Here is a 15,776-nt window from a genome sequence, read left to right on the forward strand (position 1 = left end):
TCGGAACTATGAAGGCTATATATAGGTCAGCCTTTTGGGCTAAAGGGAAACATTCTTTGCTTCTCTCCCTCACCATAGTCAACAGTAGCAACTTCCACACATTCAGTACCAGCTGTTTTAGGTTTGGCGGAGACCACGTCAAAACAAACATTTCTGCTTTCGTGCGGCTTACATTCCTGTGGAGGAACACATTTTTAAAAAAGAGCGGACACCATACCGCATTGCACTACAACGTAGGGAAAGCAAGGGTAGGCAGTCAAACAACTAGCCCTTCCACTCCCGCAAAACCTAACCCCCGTATCAGCCCTTCCGGGTCACCGCCGGGCCCACGGGCATTCGGACTCCACCCACTTCCGGGCTCTGCCCCCGCCCACGCCCCTTACGTCAATTTTCGAGGCCTTGACGCGTTGGCCTAGCCAATGAAAAGCCGACCTGCTCGGGCTCCATTAAGGCCCGCCCGGTGAGTCGTAGCTGGGGAAAGCGGATGGGCTCCGTAAGCTGTGTGGCGCGGCGATTCGGGTCGCTGCTGTGGCGCAGGGCCCTATCCCCGGGAGCCGGGCTCTCGGCGGGCTGGGGGCCACGGCTTCGTCTGCTGGCCGCGGGGCGGCTTAAGGCGGGGCCGGCGTTGGGCCTGGCCTGTCTGAGCCCTGACCGCGCGCGCGGCCTGCACGGCGGACCCGGCTTAGAGGAGCGGGCGGAGGGGGCAGCTGGCCAGAAGCGCCCGGAGACAGGCACAGCAGGTACCGGCCTGGAGGAGGGCGGCGGGGGCCCCTGCCGGCAGCCGGGAGCTGGGTCTCGGCCGAGGAGCCTCCGAGTTCTCCTGTTTATGCCTTTCCCTTGGAGAAGGGAAAGATCTTTTTTCCAGAGCTGGAAATTCGTTCAGGGATGTTGGCACCAGCTTTGCGTTTAACGCGGCGAGAGAGAAACTGACGTCTCCAAACCCCCAGACGTCCGAGTGGCCGCACCGGACCCTTGCATCACAACCTCACTGTCCTCAGCTGCCTTCACTCTTCCTAGAGTCCCGAGGAGCGGACTTGCCGAAAGTGTTGGGGCGTGAGGATTCTGAGGAAGGGCTGGGTCTGGGGCCTGAGAGGTGCATAAGAAGCGCTAACGGGACGGCGCCAATTGAAGTTCCTCTAATCATTTCAAGTTTTTAGAGATTTGAGAGACTGTAAACAGACCTTATCTGTGAGAGGTTGGGGGGGGTGAGAGGGAGAGGTCTTGGTGGACTTAGCCACCAGGTTCTTGGGAGTCAGCTTTAGAACGTGAGAGCTTTAAATTTTACAGGTTCTGATACTCCAAGGTAAAGAACAGAATATGCAAATCTCTACAGAAAAGAGAAAGTTAAGTTTTCACAGATAACAGTTGAGGCTTCAAAATGAAGATCAGTGTTAAATTTTTAGCTCTCATTGGTTGGCGTGGGGTGCGTTCGTTTATTCTCCTGGGCCTCATTTTCTTCATCTCTCATGTGTTAAGATTGTGGACCAGATGCTACTACCTAAGAGGCTTTTCAGCTCAGCTGTGTATGTTTGAGGTGTGTTCCTCGTTTCCTCAAGTATTAGTGAACAGAAAGCCATTTGTTGTGGATGTTCAGGTTTACTTGCATGTGGTAATATCGAAGAATGTGTGGTGGCTCTGTGTAACCTGAACATTCACTCTTAAACCATAAAAATTGAGCAATGCTGTATGAAACCACTGCCCAGGTTTGGCTTCCAGGAGGCCTGGACGTTTCTGTCTTACAAAACATTTTAGATCTCAACACCATCATGGAGGAACACTTTCATTGTTAGCTGCTGCTTCTGGATGCATACAGAATCTTATGTTTGGCCACCTGACACAAGTGAATCTTTGTGCATTTCAGATCATACTGGTCCCAAGTTTGACATCGATATGCTGGTTTCGCTTCTGAGGCAAGAAAATGCAAGAGACATTTGTGTGATCAAGGTTCCTCCAGAATTGAAATACACAGATTACTTTGTGATTGGTAGTGGAACTTCCACCCGACACTTGCATGCGATGGCCTACTACATTGTTAAAATGGTAGGATGCTTTCTTTTCTCTTTGGAATCATTAACTTAGTGGAAGAGTGTCAGGGCATCATGCTGACGAGCAACACTTAAAAAGTACATCCATCTTGAAGTGATATAAGAAGTCCAGATTCTCAGTATTTGCCTGAGTGTTTGATGTTCCTTGATAATGACAAAGATAGTGACAAGGGAAGGCAGCTATGCTCACCACTATACCACCAACGCAGGATAGTGACAAGGGGACAAATGAGTCAGGATATTTCTAATTCTTGTCTCTCTCTCTCTTTTTTTCTTTTTTAGATTATTTATTTATTTATTTGACACAGAGAGAGAGAGAGAGAGAGATCACAAGGAGGCAGAGAGGCAGGCAGAAAGAGGAAGGGAATCAGGCGCCCTGCTGAGCAGAGAGACTGATGTAGGGCTTGATCCCAGGACCCCGGGATCATGACCTGAGCCGAAGGCAGAGCCTTTAACCCACTGAGCCACCCAGGTGCCCTCCAATTCTTGTCTCTTGTGGTCATTGAATGAATGGGTGAACGAATGAATAAAAAAATATAAAAAATATAAAACAATTTGAGGCAGGCTAGAAGACCGTATAACCCAGAGGAATTTCTAGAGTAGCACTGTTCATTATGGTAGCCACTAGCCACATGTGACTAATTATAAATAAAAATTTCAGTTCTTCAGCTGTACTAGTCATATTTCAGGTACTTGATAACCACATGTGGCTAATGGCTACCATATTGTACAGCACAACTGTAAAATGTTTCCATAATTGCAAAAAGTTCTTTTGGACCATGTTGGCCTGTGGTTTAATTCAAATGTTTGAATGTGTCCAGTGTTTCCAAGCACTGTGGTGGGTATTGGAAAGATGAAAAAATCTAGTCCTCACCCTCTGAATTCATAGGTCTAATTGAGGAAAGGGAAGGCAGTTCATTTTCTAATTAGACTGAACAGGAATCAGAGTGAGGAATTTACTTGGAGACCTTTAGTTGATTCTCATAATACTCTACAGGGGAACATAACCTCTCTCAGCTTGTTGAAAATTGGTCATAAAAGGGATGGTTAAGACCAAAACAAAAGTTAGGTTTGCCTAGAGAAGGGTGGTAAAATAAGAAGGGGACTGAAAACAGAACCTTGCTGCAATATGGCAAAGCAAAGGGAGATGCCAAAGAAGTAGTTGGAGAGATAAGAGAGAACCAAGAGGGCATAGAGAAGAGTTACAAGACAGGGTCCCAGGATCTCTGTTAGATGTTCTGGTGGGACAAAGGAAGATGAAGACTTAGAAGTGATCACTGTACTTGGAGATATAAAAGGAATGAGAGGTTTTACGTTTTAAGCATTTTACCATTTTTTAAGATGTGCAGTTAAGTGGCAGTGGTTACATTCACATCAGTGTGCAGTCATTTACCACCATCCATCCCCAGAATGTTTTTCATCTTGCAAAACTGAAACTCTCTACATTAAGCAGTAATTTCCCATTCTCCCTCTGTACCCTGGCAACCACCATTCTTTCTTTCTGAATTCAACGAAGTACTTCATGTGAGTGAAATCATACCCTGTTTGTCCACTTATGACTGGCTTAGTTCACTTAGCAAAATGTTTTCAGGGTTCATCCATGTGGTGGCTTATGTTGGAATTTCATCTTTTTAAGACTGTCTGTGTTACTGTATGTATAGATCACATTTTATCTATTCATCTGTTGATTTTCATTTGGTTTGCTTCCACCTTATGGAGATTATGAATATTGCTGCCGTAAACGTGAGTGTAGAAATGTCTATTCATGTCCCACTGCTTTTAATTTCAGGCGCGGAATTGCTGGATCATGATAATTCTGCTTTCAGTTTTTTGAGGAGCCACCATGTTCTTTTCTTAAGTGGCTGCACCACTTTACATTCCCACCAGCAGTTCCAGTTTCTTTATATCTTTGCCAACACTTCCTATTTTCTGGGTTTTGGATCATAGTAATCCTAATGGGTGTGAAGTGGCATCTCATTGTGGTTTTCATTTGCACTTAATGATTAGTGATGTCGAGCATCCACGTACGTGTTACTGGCCATTTGTATGGCTTTGGGAAAAGGCCTAATGAAGTCTTTTGTCTGTGTTTTAATCAGGTTGGTTTTTTGTTGTCGTCGTTGTTAAGTTGTAGTTCTGTATATATTCTGGATATTAATCCCAAAACGAATACGTGATTTGTAAATATTTTTTTTTGTTCTTTAGGTTGTCTTACTGTTGATAGTGTCCTTTGATGCACAAAAGCTTTTAATTTTGATAAAGTCCAGTTTATCTTTTGTTGTGCCTGTGCCTTTGGTGTCCTTTCCAAGCAGTCATTGCCAAATTCAGTGTCATGTATCAGGAAGCCTTTCCACTGTGTTTTCTTCTTAAAAGTATTAGGTCCTATGTTTAGGTCTTTGATCGGTTTTTAGTTTTTGTAGATGGTGTAAAGTAAGGGTCCAGCTTTGTTCTCCTGCGCGTGGATGTGTTTTCCCTGCTCCGTTTGTTAAAGACTGCCCATTTCCCACTGAATGAACTTGGTACCCCTGTTGAAAATCGCTTGATTGTGTGGGCTCTTTCTTTTATTCCATTGGTCTCCCTTGCTCACTGTTTTAAGATTTTATCTATTTATTAGAGCACAAGCAGGGTTGGGGGTGGGGCAGAGGAAGAAATAGGCTCCTCACTGAATAGGGAGTCTGAGGTGGGGCTTGATACCAGGACCCCAGGATCATGATTTGAGCCTAAAGCAGGTGCTTAAGCGACTGAGCCACCTAGGTGCCCCACCCTTTTTAAAGATTTTTATTTATTAGAGAGACAGTACACGGTGGGTGGGCAGAGGGAATCTCAAGCTGACTGCGCTGAGTGCATAGCCTGTCCCACGGCACAATCTCAAAACTCTGTGATCATGACCTGAGCTGAAACCAAGAGTTAGATGCTTAACTGGCTTGAGTCACCCAGGTGCCCTGCTTGCTCACTGTTTTGATTACTGTAGCTTTGAAGTTAGTTTTGATAACAGTAAGTTGAGGGCTCCAACTGTGTTCTTCCTTCACAAGATTGTTTTTGGCTATTTGAGGTCCTTTTAAATTACATATAAATTTTAGGATGGAATTTTCTACTTCTGCCAAAAAAAAAAAATTCACTGGGATTTTGGCAGGGATTGCATTGAATTTGTACATAGCTTTGCCTGGTACTGACATCTAAACAATTTAAGTTTTCTGGTTCATGGACACCGTGTCTGTTTATTGATGTCTTATTTAATTTCTTTAGCAACATCTTACAGTTTTCAGTGTACAAGTCTTTTGTCTCCATGGTTAAATTTATTGGTAAGTATTTTATTTATGATTCCATTGTAAATGGAATTCTTAGTTTTCTTTTCAGGTTATTGATTAGGTAGTGTATAGAAACACAGCTGATTGGGTATGTTAATTTTGTATCCTACAACTTTGCTGAAATCATTTATTTTAACATGTGATTTTGTGGAATCTTTAGGGTTTTATGTATTTAAGTCATGTTGTCTGTAAACCATGATAATTTCATTATTTCATTTCCAATTGGATTACCTTTTTTTTCCTCCCTTGCTCTAATTTCTCTGGCCAGAACTTCTAGCACTATGTTGAATAGAAGTGGCAGAAATGGGCATTCTTGTCTTGTTCCTGACCTTAGAAGAAAAACTTAGTGTTTCACCATTGAGTAGGACAATAGCTGTGGGCTTTTCATGTATGATCTTTATTATCTTTTAGTATTTTTGTCTTTGAGTATTTTTGTCATGAAAGGGTGTTGAATTTTGTGAAATGCTTTCTGCATAAATTTGAGATGATCCTGTGGCTTTTGTTTTTCATTTTGTTAATGTGGTTTATTATATTGATTGATTATGGAACTATCCTTCCATTCCGAGAATAAATTTCACTCAGTCCTGTTGTATATCCTTTTAATATACTGTTGAATTGGGCTTGCACATAATTTATTGAGGATTTTTGCATCAGTGTTCATCAAGAATACTGGTCTGTAGTTTTGTTTTTTTGTAGTGTCTTTGGCCTTGGTTTCAGGGTAATTAATGGTAGTTGCATAGAATGAGTTACAAAGGATTCCTTTTTCAGTTTTTTAGAAGAGTTTGAGAAGAATTTGTGTTAGCTTTTGTTTATTCTTTCTTTCTTTCATTCATTTATTTGTTTTCAGCTTTTGTTTAAATGGTAGAATTCATCTGTGAAATCATTTGGTCAGGGCTTTACTTTGTTGGGAGGTTGGCTGTTCAGTCTTGTCTTATTGGTTGGTTCATTCTTTCATTCTTTCTTTTAACTGAGATATAATAGTGTTTGGAGGTTTTCTTTCTTTTTTTTTTTTGAATTAACATATAATGTATTATTTGCCCCAGGGTACAGGTCTCTGAATCATCAGGCTTACACAATTCACAGCACTAACCATAGCACATGCCCTCCCCAATATCTATAACCCAGCCACCCCATCCCTACACCTCACCCCCAGAAACCCTGTTTGTTTCCTGAGATTAAGAGTCTCCTGTGGTTTGTCTCCCTCCCAATCCAATCTTGTTTCACTTTTTCCCCTCCCTTGCCCCCACAACGCCCCTGCCCTGCCTCTCAAATTCCTCATATCAGAGAGTTATAATTGTCTTTCTCTTATTGACTTACTTCGCTTAGCATAATACCTTCTAGTTCCATCCATGTCGTTGCAAATGGCAAGATTTCTTTTTTGATGGCTGCATAGTATTCCATATATTCCATATATTCCAATATATATATATATTTTATATATATATATTTATATATTCCATATATTCCAATATATATATATATTTTATACACACACACACACACACACATCCCACATCTTTATCCATTCATCTGTTGGTGGACATCTAGTTTCTTTCCATATTTTGGCTGTTGTGGATATTGCTGCTGTAAACATTCAGGTGCACATGCCCCTTCAGATCCCTACATTTGTATCTTTAGGGTAAATACCCAGTAGTGCAATTGCTGGGTCATAGGGTAGCTCTATTTTCAGCTTTTTGAGGAATCTCCATACTGTTTTCCAGAGTGGCTGCACCAGCTTGCATTCCCACCAACAGTGTAGGAGGGTTCCCCTTTCATGTTTGGAGGTTTTCAATTACTGATTCAATCCCAATTCAGTCTTGGTAAGTTGATTTTATAGGAATTTGTCCATTTTGTCTAAATTATCCAATTTGCTGATACATAGTTGTTCATACTATTCATCATGCCTTTTTTAAGAAGTAATGCCCCCTTGGATTTTAGTTATTTGGATCTTCTGTTTTCTCTTAGTAAGTCATTGTTTCCTTCCTTCTGCTAGCTTTAAGTTTAATTTCTTTACCTCCTAGTTCTTTAAGGTGTAAATTTAGGTTGTTGATTTGGGAACTTTCTTTTTTTTCATAGAAGCATTTATAACTATAAATAAATTTCCCTCTTCACATTACTTTTACTGTATCCCATTAAGTTTTGGTATGTTGTATTTTAATCTCATTTGTCTCAAGATATTTTCTAATTTCCCTTTGACTTACTGTTTTTATGGCTTTTCTGTTTTTCCTTTTGTTGCTTTCTGGTTTCATTTCATTGTGATGAGAAAATATACTTTGTGATTTCAGGCTTTTTAAATTCATTGAGTTGTTTTGTAGCTTAACATATCTATCCTGGAGAATGTTATATGTGCAGTTTAGAAAAATGTGTGTTCTATTTTGGATGGAATGTTCTGTTAATGTCTATTAGGTAGTAGTGTTGTCCAAGTCATCTATTTCCTTACTGATCTTGTCTTTTTTTTTTTTTTAATCCATTATTGAAAATGGAGTATTGGGGCACCTGGGTGGCTGCTGCATTAAATGTCTGCCTTCAGCTCAGGTCATGATCCCAGGGTCCTGGGATCGAACCCCACATCCGGCTCCCTGCTCAGTGGGAAGCCTGCTTCTCCCTCTCCCACTCCCCTTTCTTGTGTTCCCTTCTCTCTGTCTCTGTCAAATAAATAAATGAATAAAATCTTTTTTTAAAAAGTGGAGCATTAAGTCTTCCATATTATTGTGTTGTCCTCGGTTTCTCTTCAGTTCTATCAATGTTTGTTTCTGTATGTTCAGGAGTTCTGATTTTTGGTGCATGTTTATAATTGTTAAATCATCTGGAGTATTGAACCCTTTTATCACTGTATTAGTATCCTTGTCTCTTGTAATAGTTTTTGATTTAAAGTCTGTTTGCCTGATACTAGTGTATCAGTTGTTTTGGACCATTCATAAGACCTATTGAGAATAGAGCCATGGGATGGTAAAATCCCATGAATATTGTCCTGAAGGTGATGTAGGTGAGAACCAGATGTTGAGTGAGCTTGGTCCTCTTTGCCTCAGACACACCTTGGTGGATATGAGTAGAACGGCCCTTTCAGAACGGTTTGGGCAGTAGGTATTCAGTAGAGAGGAGGTATAGGAGGGTAGGTAGGATTTGGGTGGTGGGGGAGGAATAGTTTCCTCAACTTGCTATGGAGTATAGTTAACTTAGGAACTAGCCTACTCATTCCTCTTATGATCAAGAAAAATACCCCCACAGACCATCCTCAGTGAGAAGAGACTTCCTCCACCTCTCTCCTAATATATAATCTGGCTTTTTTCAGTATAAATACCTGAAATGTAAAAGTGAGCCTCATGTTAAGATTGAAGGGAAGGACACTGATGACTGGCTCTGTGTGGACTTTGGTAAGTTATTTTGACATTTTTACAGGTAAGTGTATATTTTGTCCTAATCTTGAACTATTTTCAGTTGTAAAAGGATTGAGATCAGATTGCTTTTTTTCATGTGATATTTTTGATACTTGTTTAAAGTTTTAATTATAACCCAGGAGGTCTTATTAACATGTGAAAACCTCACCTAATGTGTAAGTATATAACTAGCCACGCAGGTCAGAAAGATGGTGGAGAACAGTGGATAACGTGGTAGAGGTGGGAGAGATGTCTTAGTGGTGGTAGAAGGCTTGGGTATACATAATGTTGGCCCAGAATGACTCAGCTGAGGTGAAGGTCAAGGGCGTTTCAGGTACTGAGAAGGACAAGAGCAGAGGACTGGAATTTTGAAAAGACCTAACAAATTCGGGTATTAATGTATACATATAAGTATTTCACAAGATATGTATTATAAAGGAAAAAACAGTAATTGTCAAGAACTGTGAAGGGTCTGAGATTTTAATAACTAACAAGTTAGCTTCCCAGTTTCATGGGCACTGGTGAAAGATGCAAGACTATTCCTGGGTTAGAGACGTGTCAGTTTTATTACTCATCACAGTAACAGTAGCCAGCAGCAGCATTTGTTTGTTTTTTTTTATTTTTTTTTTTAATTTTTTTTTTTGTTATCAGCTTCCCTGAGCCCATTTTCTATAGGTAGAGAAACACCAGGCTAGATGATATCTGCAAAGTTCTGAGAGAGGAACCCTGAGATTAGGCTAGCACATCTTTTATAACGGGCAGGAAGTAAATCCACATTTGCTGTGGCGGAAGACACTTTCTCTGCTAAGGCTGTTAGGCCAGGGTTTCTCTGCTTTGTCACTCTTAACATTTTGGACCACGTGATTCAGGTGGGAGTGGGGAGATACATCCTGTGCATTGTAGGATGTTTAGCAGTCTCCCTTCTCTCCAGCCTCATTTGTAAAAATTAAAAATGTCCTGAGACCCACTGCTATAAGTAAACCTGTCCTTTGCTCTGGAGGGACATGGCCTCTTTCTGAGACTATTCACACACAGTCAGCCTTGAAAAGATAGTCTAGAAGAAAAGTCAATCCATGCTTTGCTCAGAGTATATGCAGAAATGTGATATCTACTGAGAGTGAAGTAATCACCAGGAATGTTACGTATTGATACCATGTCCCTCTCTCGTATAAAGCACTGAGAAAAGCAGAACATCATTTCTATGACATTTCTGTAGGAAAGGTATCCATAATTTGCATTTCTAGTAAATTGCCAGGTAATCCTAATTTGGATATGGATCCATTCTTTGGCAATCACTGTTCTATCACAGAGGTTTGTGAGAGCACAAGAATAAAAGCTAATGAACTGCTTCTTTAACTCTTATCTGTCCTTGATTGATAGGCAGCATGGTGATTCATTTGATGCTTCCAGAAACCAGAGAAACCTATGAATTAGAGAAATTATGGACCCTACGTTCTTATGATGACCAGTTAGCACAGATAGCACCTGAGACATTACCTGAAGACTTCATTCTTGGAATAGAAGATGATACTTCATCCCTGACTCCAGTGGAGTTCAAATAAAAATAAAATAATATGAACTATTTTGTCATTATCAGATTTGGATTGAGTTACTTCTTAAAAATACAGCTCTGAAACCCCACTTCATTGGTCAGGTTGTTGTCCAAAGCCTTATCTGTGGGCATGCATGCTAAATGAGTGTGGAAATTGTGGGTAAGTGAGCTGATTCTAACACCAAGAGTCAGTATATTTAAACTAAAATTTTAGTACATTGTTTTTATTCCTGATATCCCAGCAGGATTTCATGGAGTTAGTAGTGGCCCCTGTGCTCTGCTCAGTTTAATTTTGCCTCAGTGTAAATCTTATTCTGTAGATGGAATAGCCATTTTTTAAAAAATAAAGCAAACCACATCACCACCCCATTGGTCTTATTACTTAAAACGTACAGTTCTTACTTCAAAAGCGGCACCAATAGTATCAGGATCCACAGTAAGTACTACAGAATGGAGAAAATAAGGTAAGCACCAGTATCAAGTGGTAAATTAAGATTGACATAGTATTACTAAAAATATATTTAAGTTTATAGTTCGATTAAATTTGAACATTCACATTTATTTGAAAAACCAGAAATAAAACATGCCATACGCCAGGCTGCACCTAATGATGAAAAACTTTATTCTGCATCAAGGTATCTGGAAAATGAAGCTGCATTTGGGGCACATTACAGATGAGGAATGATCCTTGTGCGGTGAGTACAAAACTCAATTACAGAATTAGATACTCCATTACCATTGCTTAATTAAAAGTAAAACATGATTTGACACACTAAAAGGCTAGAAGTGAAATATGACAGAATTTTAAACCAGCAGATATAAATGCAGCACCTATCTGTATATATATATATATATATATATATATATATATATATATATATAAAACAACAACAACAAATATGGGAAAAATCAAACACTGAGGAAGAGCTCTGGCCTAAGCACATCTCACCTGAAATCCAACCAGAAAGCCAGTCTATGATTTTATTTTTGCAATTCATCATATGAAAAAATTATGAATGCTAAGTGAATTAATTGTATGACAAAGGGCACTTTTTGGCTAAAACTACAAAATAAACTGGTTTTCTGAAAACATTTAGGAAAACATTTCAAGTCATTTCAAAATGTCTAATTGATAACAGTGATCTTCAGAAAAACTTATCTAGTCTGTAGAAATTCATCCTGAAATACAAAGGAGGCCATATTTTTCAAAGGCTTATTATATACGCCCTTCAGATCAGTGTAATAAGATGACTGATCATTCAATGAACAAAAGCAAAAAACAATTCTGAGAGCAGTGTGGCCTTGGAGACCACCCACACCCACATAATTGTACATACCGGGCTTTGCCATCAAGTTAAGGAATGGGCATATGAATTCAGTATCCTTTATCAAAGGTCAAATGTGTTCTCACAGTCATTCAAATTATATCCCCGAAATTATTTTCTGGTATCCTCTGCTTTTTGACTTATTTTCAAATAACTGGTTGCAGAGAACAGAGAAATCCTGCTGTATTTTATGTAATATTTTAGTTGACTTTACATTTTTCTTGATTTATCATTATTTAAAAATCTTCAAAATAGCTTAGTGAGGCTCATGACAGTGCCTGGCACATGGAGATGTAGCCTTGATATTGCCTTTGAACACTGCCCCACCCTGTGAGTACCCCACTGGTCTTCAGAAAGCAGTTCTGTTGTGGTCTGCTCAACATGTAGACCGACTGGTCTGAAGCGTGTTGGCAAACTAAGCATCCTGTAAGACAAGCTGAAAGCTTGCTTTTTGGCCAGTTTCAAGTCCACAGGGGCTGCATCTCTTCATTAGGTAGTGATAGTCTAAAGCACAAAGCATTTTTATGCATTTAATCACACAGCCGAACAAAAAAACTGAAGTCTTCTGAAGCCGTTTCAACTAGCCGTTCCAAAACCTCCTGCAACCACTTTGCTCTGTTAGTACCATCAAAAAAGTTCCCTACCATAAACAAAAAATTAAATGGTATTGCTGCTCTCCAAATATAGGCACTGCTCCATATCACTGAACATTTATTAGATTTTCCAACTAATGGTGTCAAAAGCCTCAAAAAACCTGAAATTAATTTTCCAGCTTTACGGTCACTAACCAGAAGTAAAAATTTTCTGTTATTCTCCTGTTAGCTAATTAAAGTTTTTTAAAAAACTGTTGGACTTTTATCTTTATAAAGTATATAAAATTTCAGAACAAAAACAAAAAAACAAAAACAATTTTGCTTTCATTGCATTACTGAATACCTGAGGTAGTTGAGTAAAAATGCACGTTTAATACCCCTGCCAACACCATTCAGCACTTCCCTTAGGTTATTCATGTTAGTGTTACATTAAAAATAAAACTGACAACAGTTTTTCTATGCTAATAGCTTAACATTTAAGTTCCTATACTCATTTCATTCTGATCCAATTTTAACAATTGGATTTGGGAGCAATCTACATTTTATTAATTTAGTACTGCATCATTACACCAATTTCTGGCATTAGGAGGGTATAGTAAGAAAAATTAGAATATTTGTTACACTGAGAATACAACAAAAGGGAAGTGCAGAGTTCCTCTTTTTCCCTCCCTCCCCCCCTCCTTTTTTTTTTTTTTTTTTTTTTAAAGCTGGGTGTCATACATTTTAGAGAGCATAAAGTATACATTCTCACAGAGACAGGAGTTCAAAAGTTGCCTGGTCCTCAGAAACAACTGGCTAGGTAAAAACTTGTGCACGTAACTCTGGATATTAGGGGTTCAGTGCCCGTCTGTTGGTTAAGCAATTTGTCTTTGGTTTGGCATCTGCCTCTGTGGTGGGCTGGTTCCTGAGCCTTTACTTCCGTCTTGACTGAGGCGGTCCACTTTGCAGAGCTTTCTGCTGTTGGTGCTGTTTTACCTGAGTCAAAATTTCCTGAATTTTCCTCTGGGCAACCTGCAAAAGGAAAGAGATTTGAAATTTCTACCTAATCAGAGGTTACTAAAAGTTATTTTACTCTTCCATTTCAACAACTTCAGATTTGAAGGTTAAAGATACATGCTAGTTTAAGTTTGCTAGTAGAGTCTGAAATCACCTGCTAAAAAGGGATTTATCCTGTTAAGCACCAAACAACAATAAATCTCTGTGTGGGGTGGGAGCACACCCATAGGAGAATTGCTTCCGTTTGGGAAAGAAGCAAAAGAGCTTGCTTAGGACGGGAGATCCCACTTGCCTGGCAAGCATAGAAGTGACCAGTTATTTTCACAACCACTTGGTCATTCTCATCAGGTGTCTGATCACGAGGGACAACTACTTCTGCACTTGACAAATTCTGGAGCTCATTCACCTGAACAAGATAAGCAGAGATCATGTTAAATTGAGCTTTTAAAAAAATTACCGTTTGCTGAGCACTTACTTTGTGGTTTTATAAATTTCATCTAATCCACTGATAATTCTATCAGGTTATCAGTTCTGTGCCCATTACAAGATGATAGTAAATTAAGACTTACCCCAAAAACTGATTTGACCAATTACAGAAGTGAATGGCAGAACCAGACTGAATCCCTGAAAGTCTGATTCCAAAGTAGATGCTCTCAATTCAAAATTGTAAATAGCTTTGAAAGAAGTTACATGTGCTAAAGAGAAACTGGAAACCACTTGCTTTTTTGTTAAAGAGGTAGGTTATAAAGGTGGAGGACATTTAAAAGTTTTCTTTCCATCAGCTGTGCCAAAGTAAAAAGCTGAAGTTAACAGCAACCAAAAATGCTAAATACCCCTTGTACATGAGACACTCCACTCACATAGTGGTCTGAAAGCGAGACATTACTTTTCACTGGTGGCTGACACCAACACTCAGGAAGAACAAAAGGCAGTGATCTCCAAACCTTGGCCCAGATGATCCTGCTTTTTATAAATTAGCCCAAATTCAGGGACTTGGAACTCCTAAGTACCTTTCAACGCTTTCCCTTTCATACCACTGCACAGGTTTTGCTGATGTACTTGCCGTTTTGCCTCCTTTTCCAATAACTCTGCCAGCAGCAAAGGATGGCACTCTGATATGAGCTTCAAGTTTCACCTCTTCTTTAGGACTAACAAAGTTTTCTTCTTTAATTTTTCCATAAATTCTTCCCTGAGCCTACAGATGAGAACATATATCCTATCAGTGTCATTCATGAAGGGAAAGACGGCCCATTAACTTCAGAGATGGCCCCAGTCCACTGGAATGGCCCTCGGCAGGGACACATCTGCAGGTGATAGACTGTTGCAGATGGCCTAAGAGGCAAAGTTAGGAAGGTTCACAGTAACAACCAGGCACTACAGAGGTGGCAGCTGAATGACTGAAGAATACGATTTATTCTTTGACAAAAAGAGCTAAAGGCAATCAGTACTCAGCTTAACTAAAAATAAGCCATTGTTGTGAGCAAATAGCCATTTGCTCCCTGATCCTAAAAGGTAAAACCTTTCCTGCTTTCAGTAAGAAAGTAATTTTTTTTTCTTTTTCAAAAAGTTTTTTCTGGAGGATGAGAGATGGCAGGCTCACACCTGAAAGGACATTTTGGGTTCAAACAGGTTTCTTCATCTTAGCCAAGTGGCTTCTACTCTGAATAATGAGGTGACAAAATCAGGTTAACACATACTTAAGATACTAATAGTCAACACATCTTGATACCTACTGCATACAACTAGATATTATACTTAAGAAACTTCTCTTATTATATACAACCATTAATTTGCTCTAGTATATACCAAAGGATAAAGAAGTCAGAGTTGGTTTAATCTGACAAGCTATGAGGGTAAATCCTAAAAACAAAAGTACCCAAAACATTTTAAATTTTCATTGGTGCAGAAATGGTAAGTTCATTATAGGGGGTTACAGGAAAAACAAAATCTATCTTGGTACCCTATATTCCATTCATTCTCAAAGTCTAAAGCCGCAGATCTACGTATTAACAAAGGACATAGGGATATACATCTCTCTTCAGAAAAAAAAAAAAGCTCTCAGATTCATCAGAAAAATACAGGTTAGGAGGTTTGCCACTCCTCGGATCTCTAAAATAATTCACTTGTAACTGTTACTGATCACATAAATATTTACGCATTACAGCTTTTCTTAAGTAATTCCATTTAAGAGGACCATACCATCCCACAGGGGCACTGAAGAACAGGGAAACAAACTGAATTTCCCAACATACAATTATAGGAATTATAAGATAGTAGTTCCATTCATAAAAATGTAGCTCAGCACCAAGAAGAAACATAAAAGAATTGATGTCCATGTTCATCTATTAAGGTTTCAAACTAAAAGTGACTGACCCCAGAGGTTTGGGATAGGAATCAGTTCACAACATTTCTGAGTTAGGACTTCAACTGCCTGGCCCAGAAGGCTGGTGTGAGAGACAATTATTCACCTGAGTTTCAGCCTAGCCAAACTGCACCCACCTCTCAAAGCATCTCCTTTTGTTTCCTGTTCTTCCTGTAAATGAAGTGAAAAAAGCTTTGGATTTTTACTGAAAAACGTGCCAC

At 39.5% G+C, this 15,776-nt stretch overlaps 2 protein-coding genes across 3 annotated transcripts in view; one reads left to right on the forward strand and one right to left on the reverse strand.

Annotated features, from left to right (window-relative positions):
* The first annotated feature begins 466 nt into the window (after nucleotides 1-466).
* Nucleotides 467-10,643, forward strand: MALSU1 (mitochondrial assembly of ribosomal large subunit 1). The gene is made up of 4 exons (XM_044246217.1): nucleotides 467-740; nucleotides 1,862-2,040; nucleotides 8,643-8,724; nucleotides 10,108-10,643. Exons 1-4 carry the CDS (start codon nucleotides 485-487, stop codon nucleotides 10,287-10,289), a joined length of 699 nt encoding a protein of 232 aa, XP_044102152.1. The 5' UTR covers nucleotides 467-484; the 3' UTR covers nucleotides 10,290-10,643.
* Nucleotides 10,644-12,949: 2,306 nt separating this feature from the next.
* Nucleotides 12,950-15,776, reverse strand: part of IGF2BP3 (insulin like growth factor 2 mRNA binding protein 3) — a 144,017-nt gene continuing 141,190 nt past the window's right edge. The window contains exons 13-15 of one of the 2 annotated variants that reach the window (XM_044246216.1): nucleotides 14,257-14,388; nucleotides 13,486-13,599; nucleotides 12,950-13,208 (exon numbers count right to left, since the gene is read on the reverse strand). In XM_044246216.1, the coding sequence (XP_044102151.1) occupies nucleotides 13,110-13,208; nucleotides 13,486-13,599; nucleotides 14,257-14,388 (345 nt within the window). In that variant the 3' untranslated portion in view covers nucleotides 12,950-13,109. Of the gene's footprint in view, nucleotides 13,209-13,362; nucleotides 13,600-14,256; nucleotides 14,389-15,776 lie in introns of those variants that run through there. The other variant, XM_044246215.1, reaches the window with a different exon arrangement.

This window comes from Neovison vison, chromosome 4 (genome assembly GCF_020171115.1).
Source record: "Neovison vison isolate M4711 chromosome 4, ASM_NN_V1, whole genome shotgun sequence".
NCBI lineage: Eukaryota > Metazoa > Chordata > Mammalia > Carnivora > Mustelidae > Neogale > Neogale vison.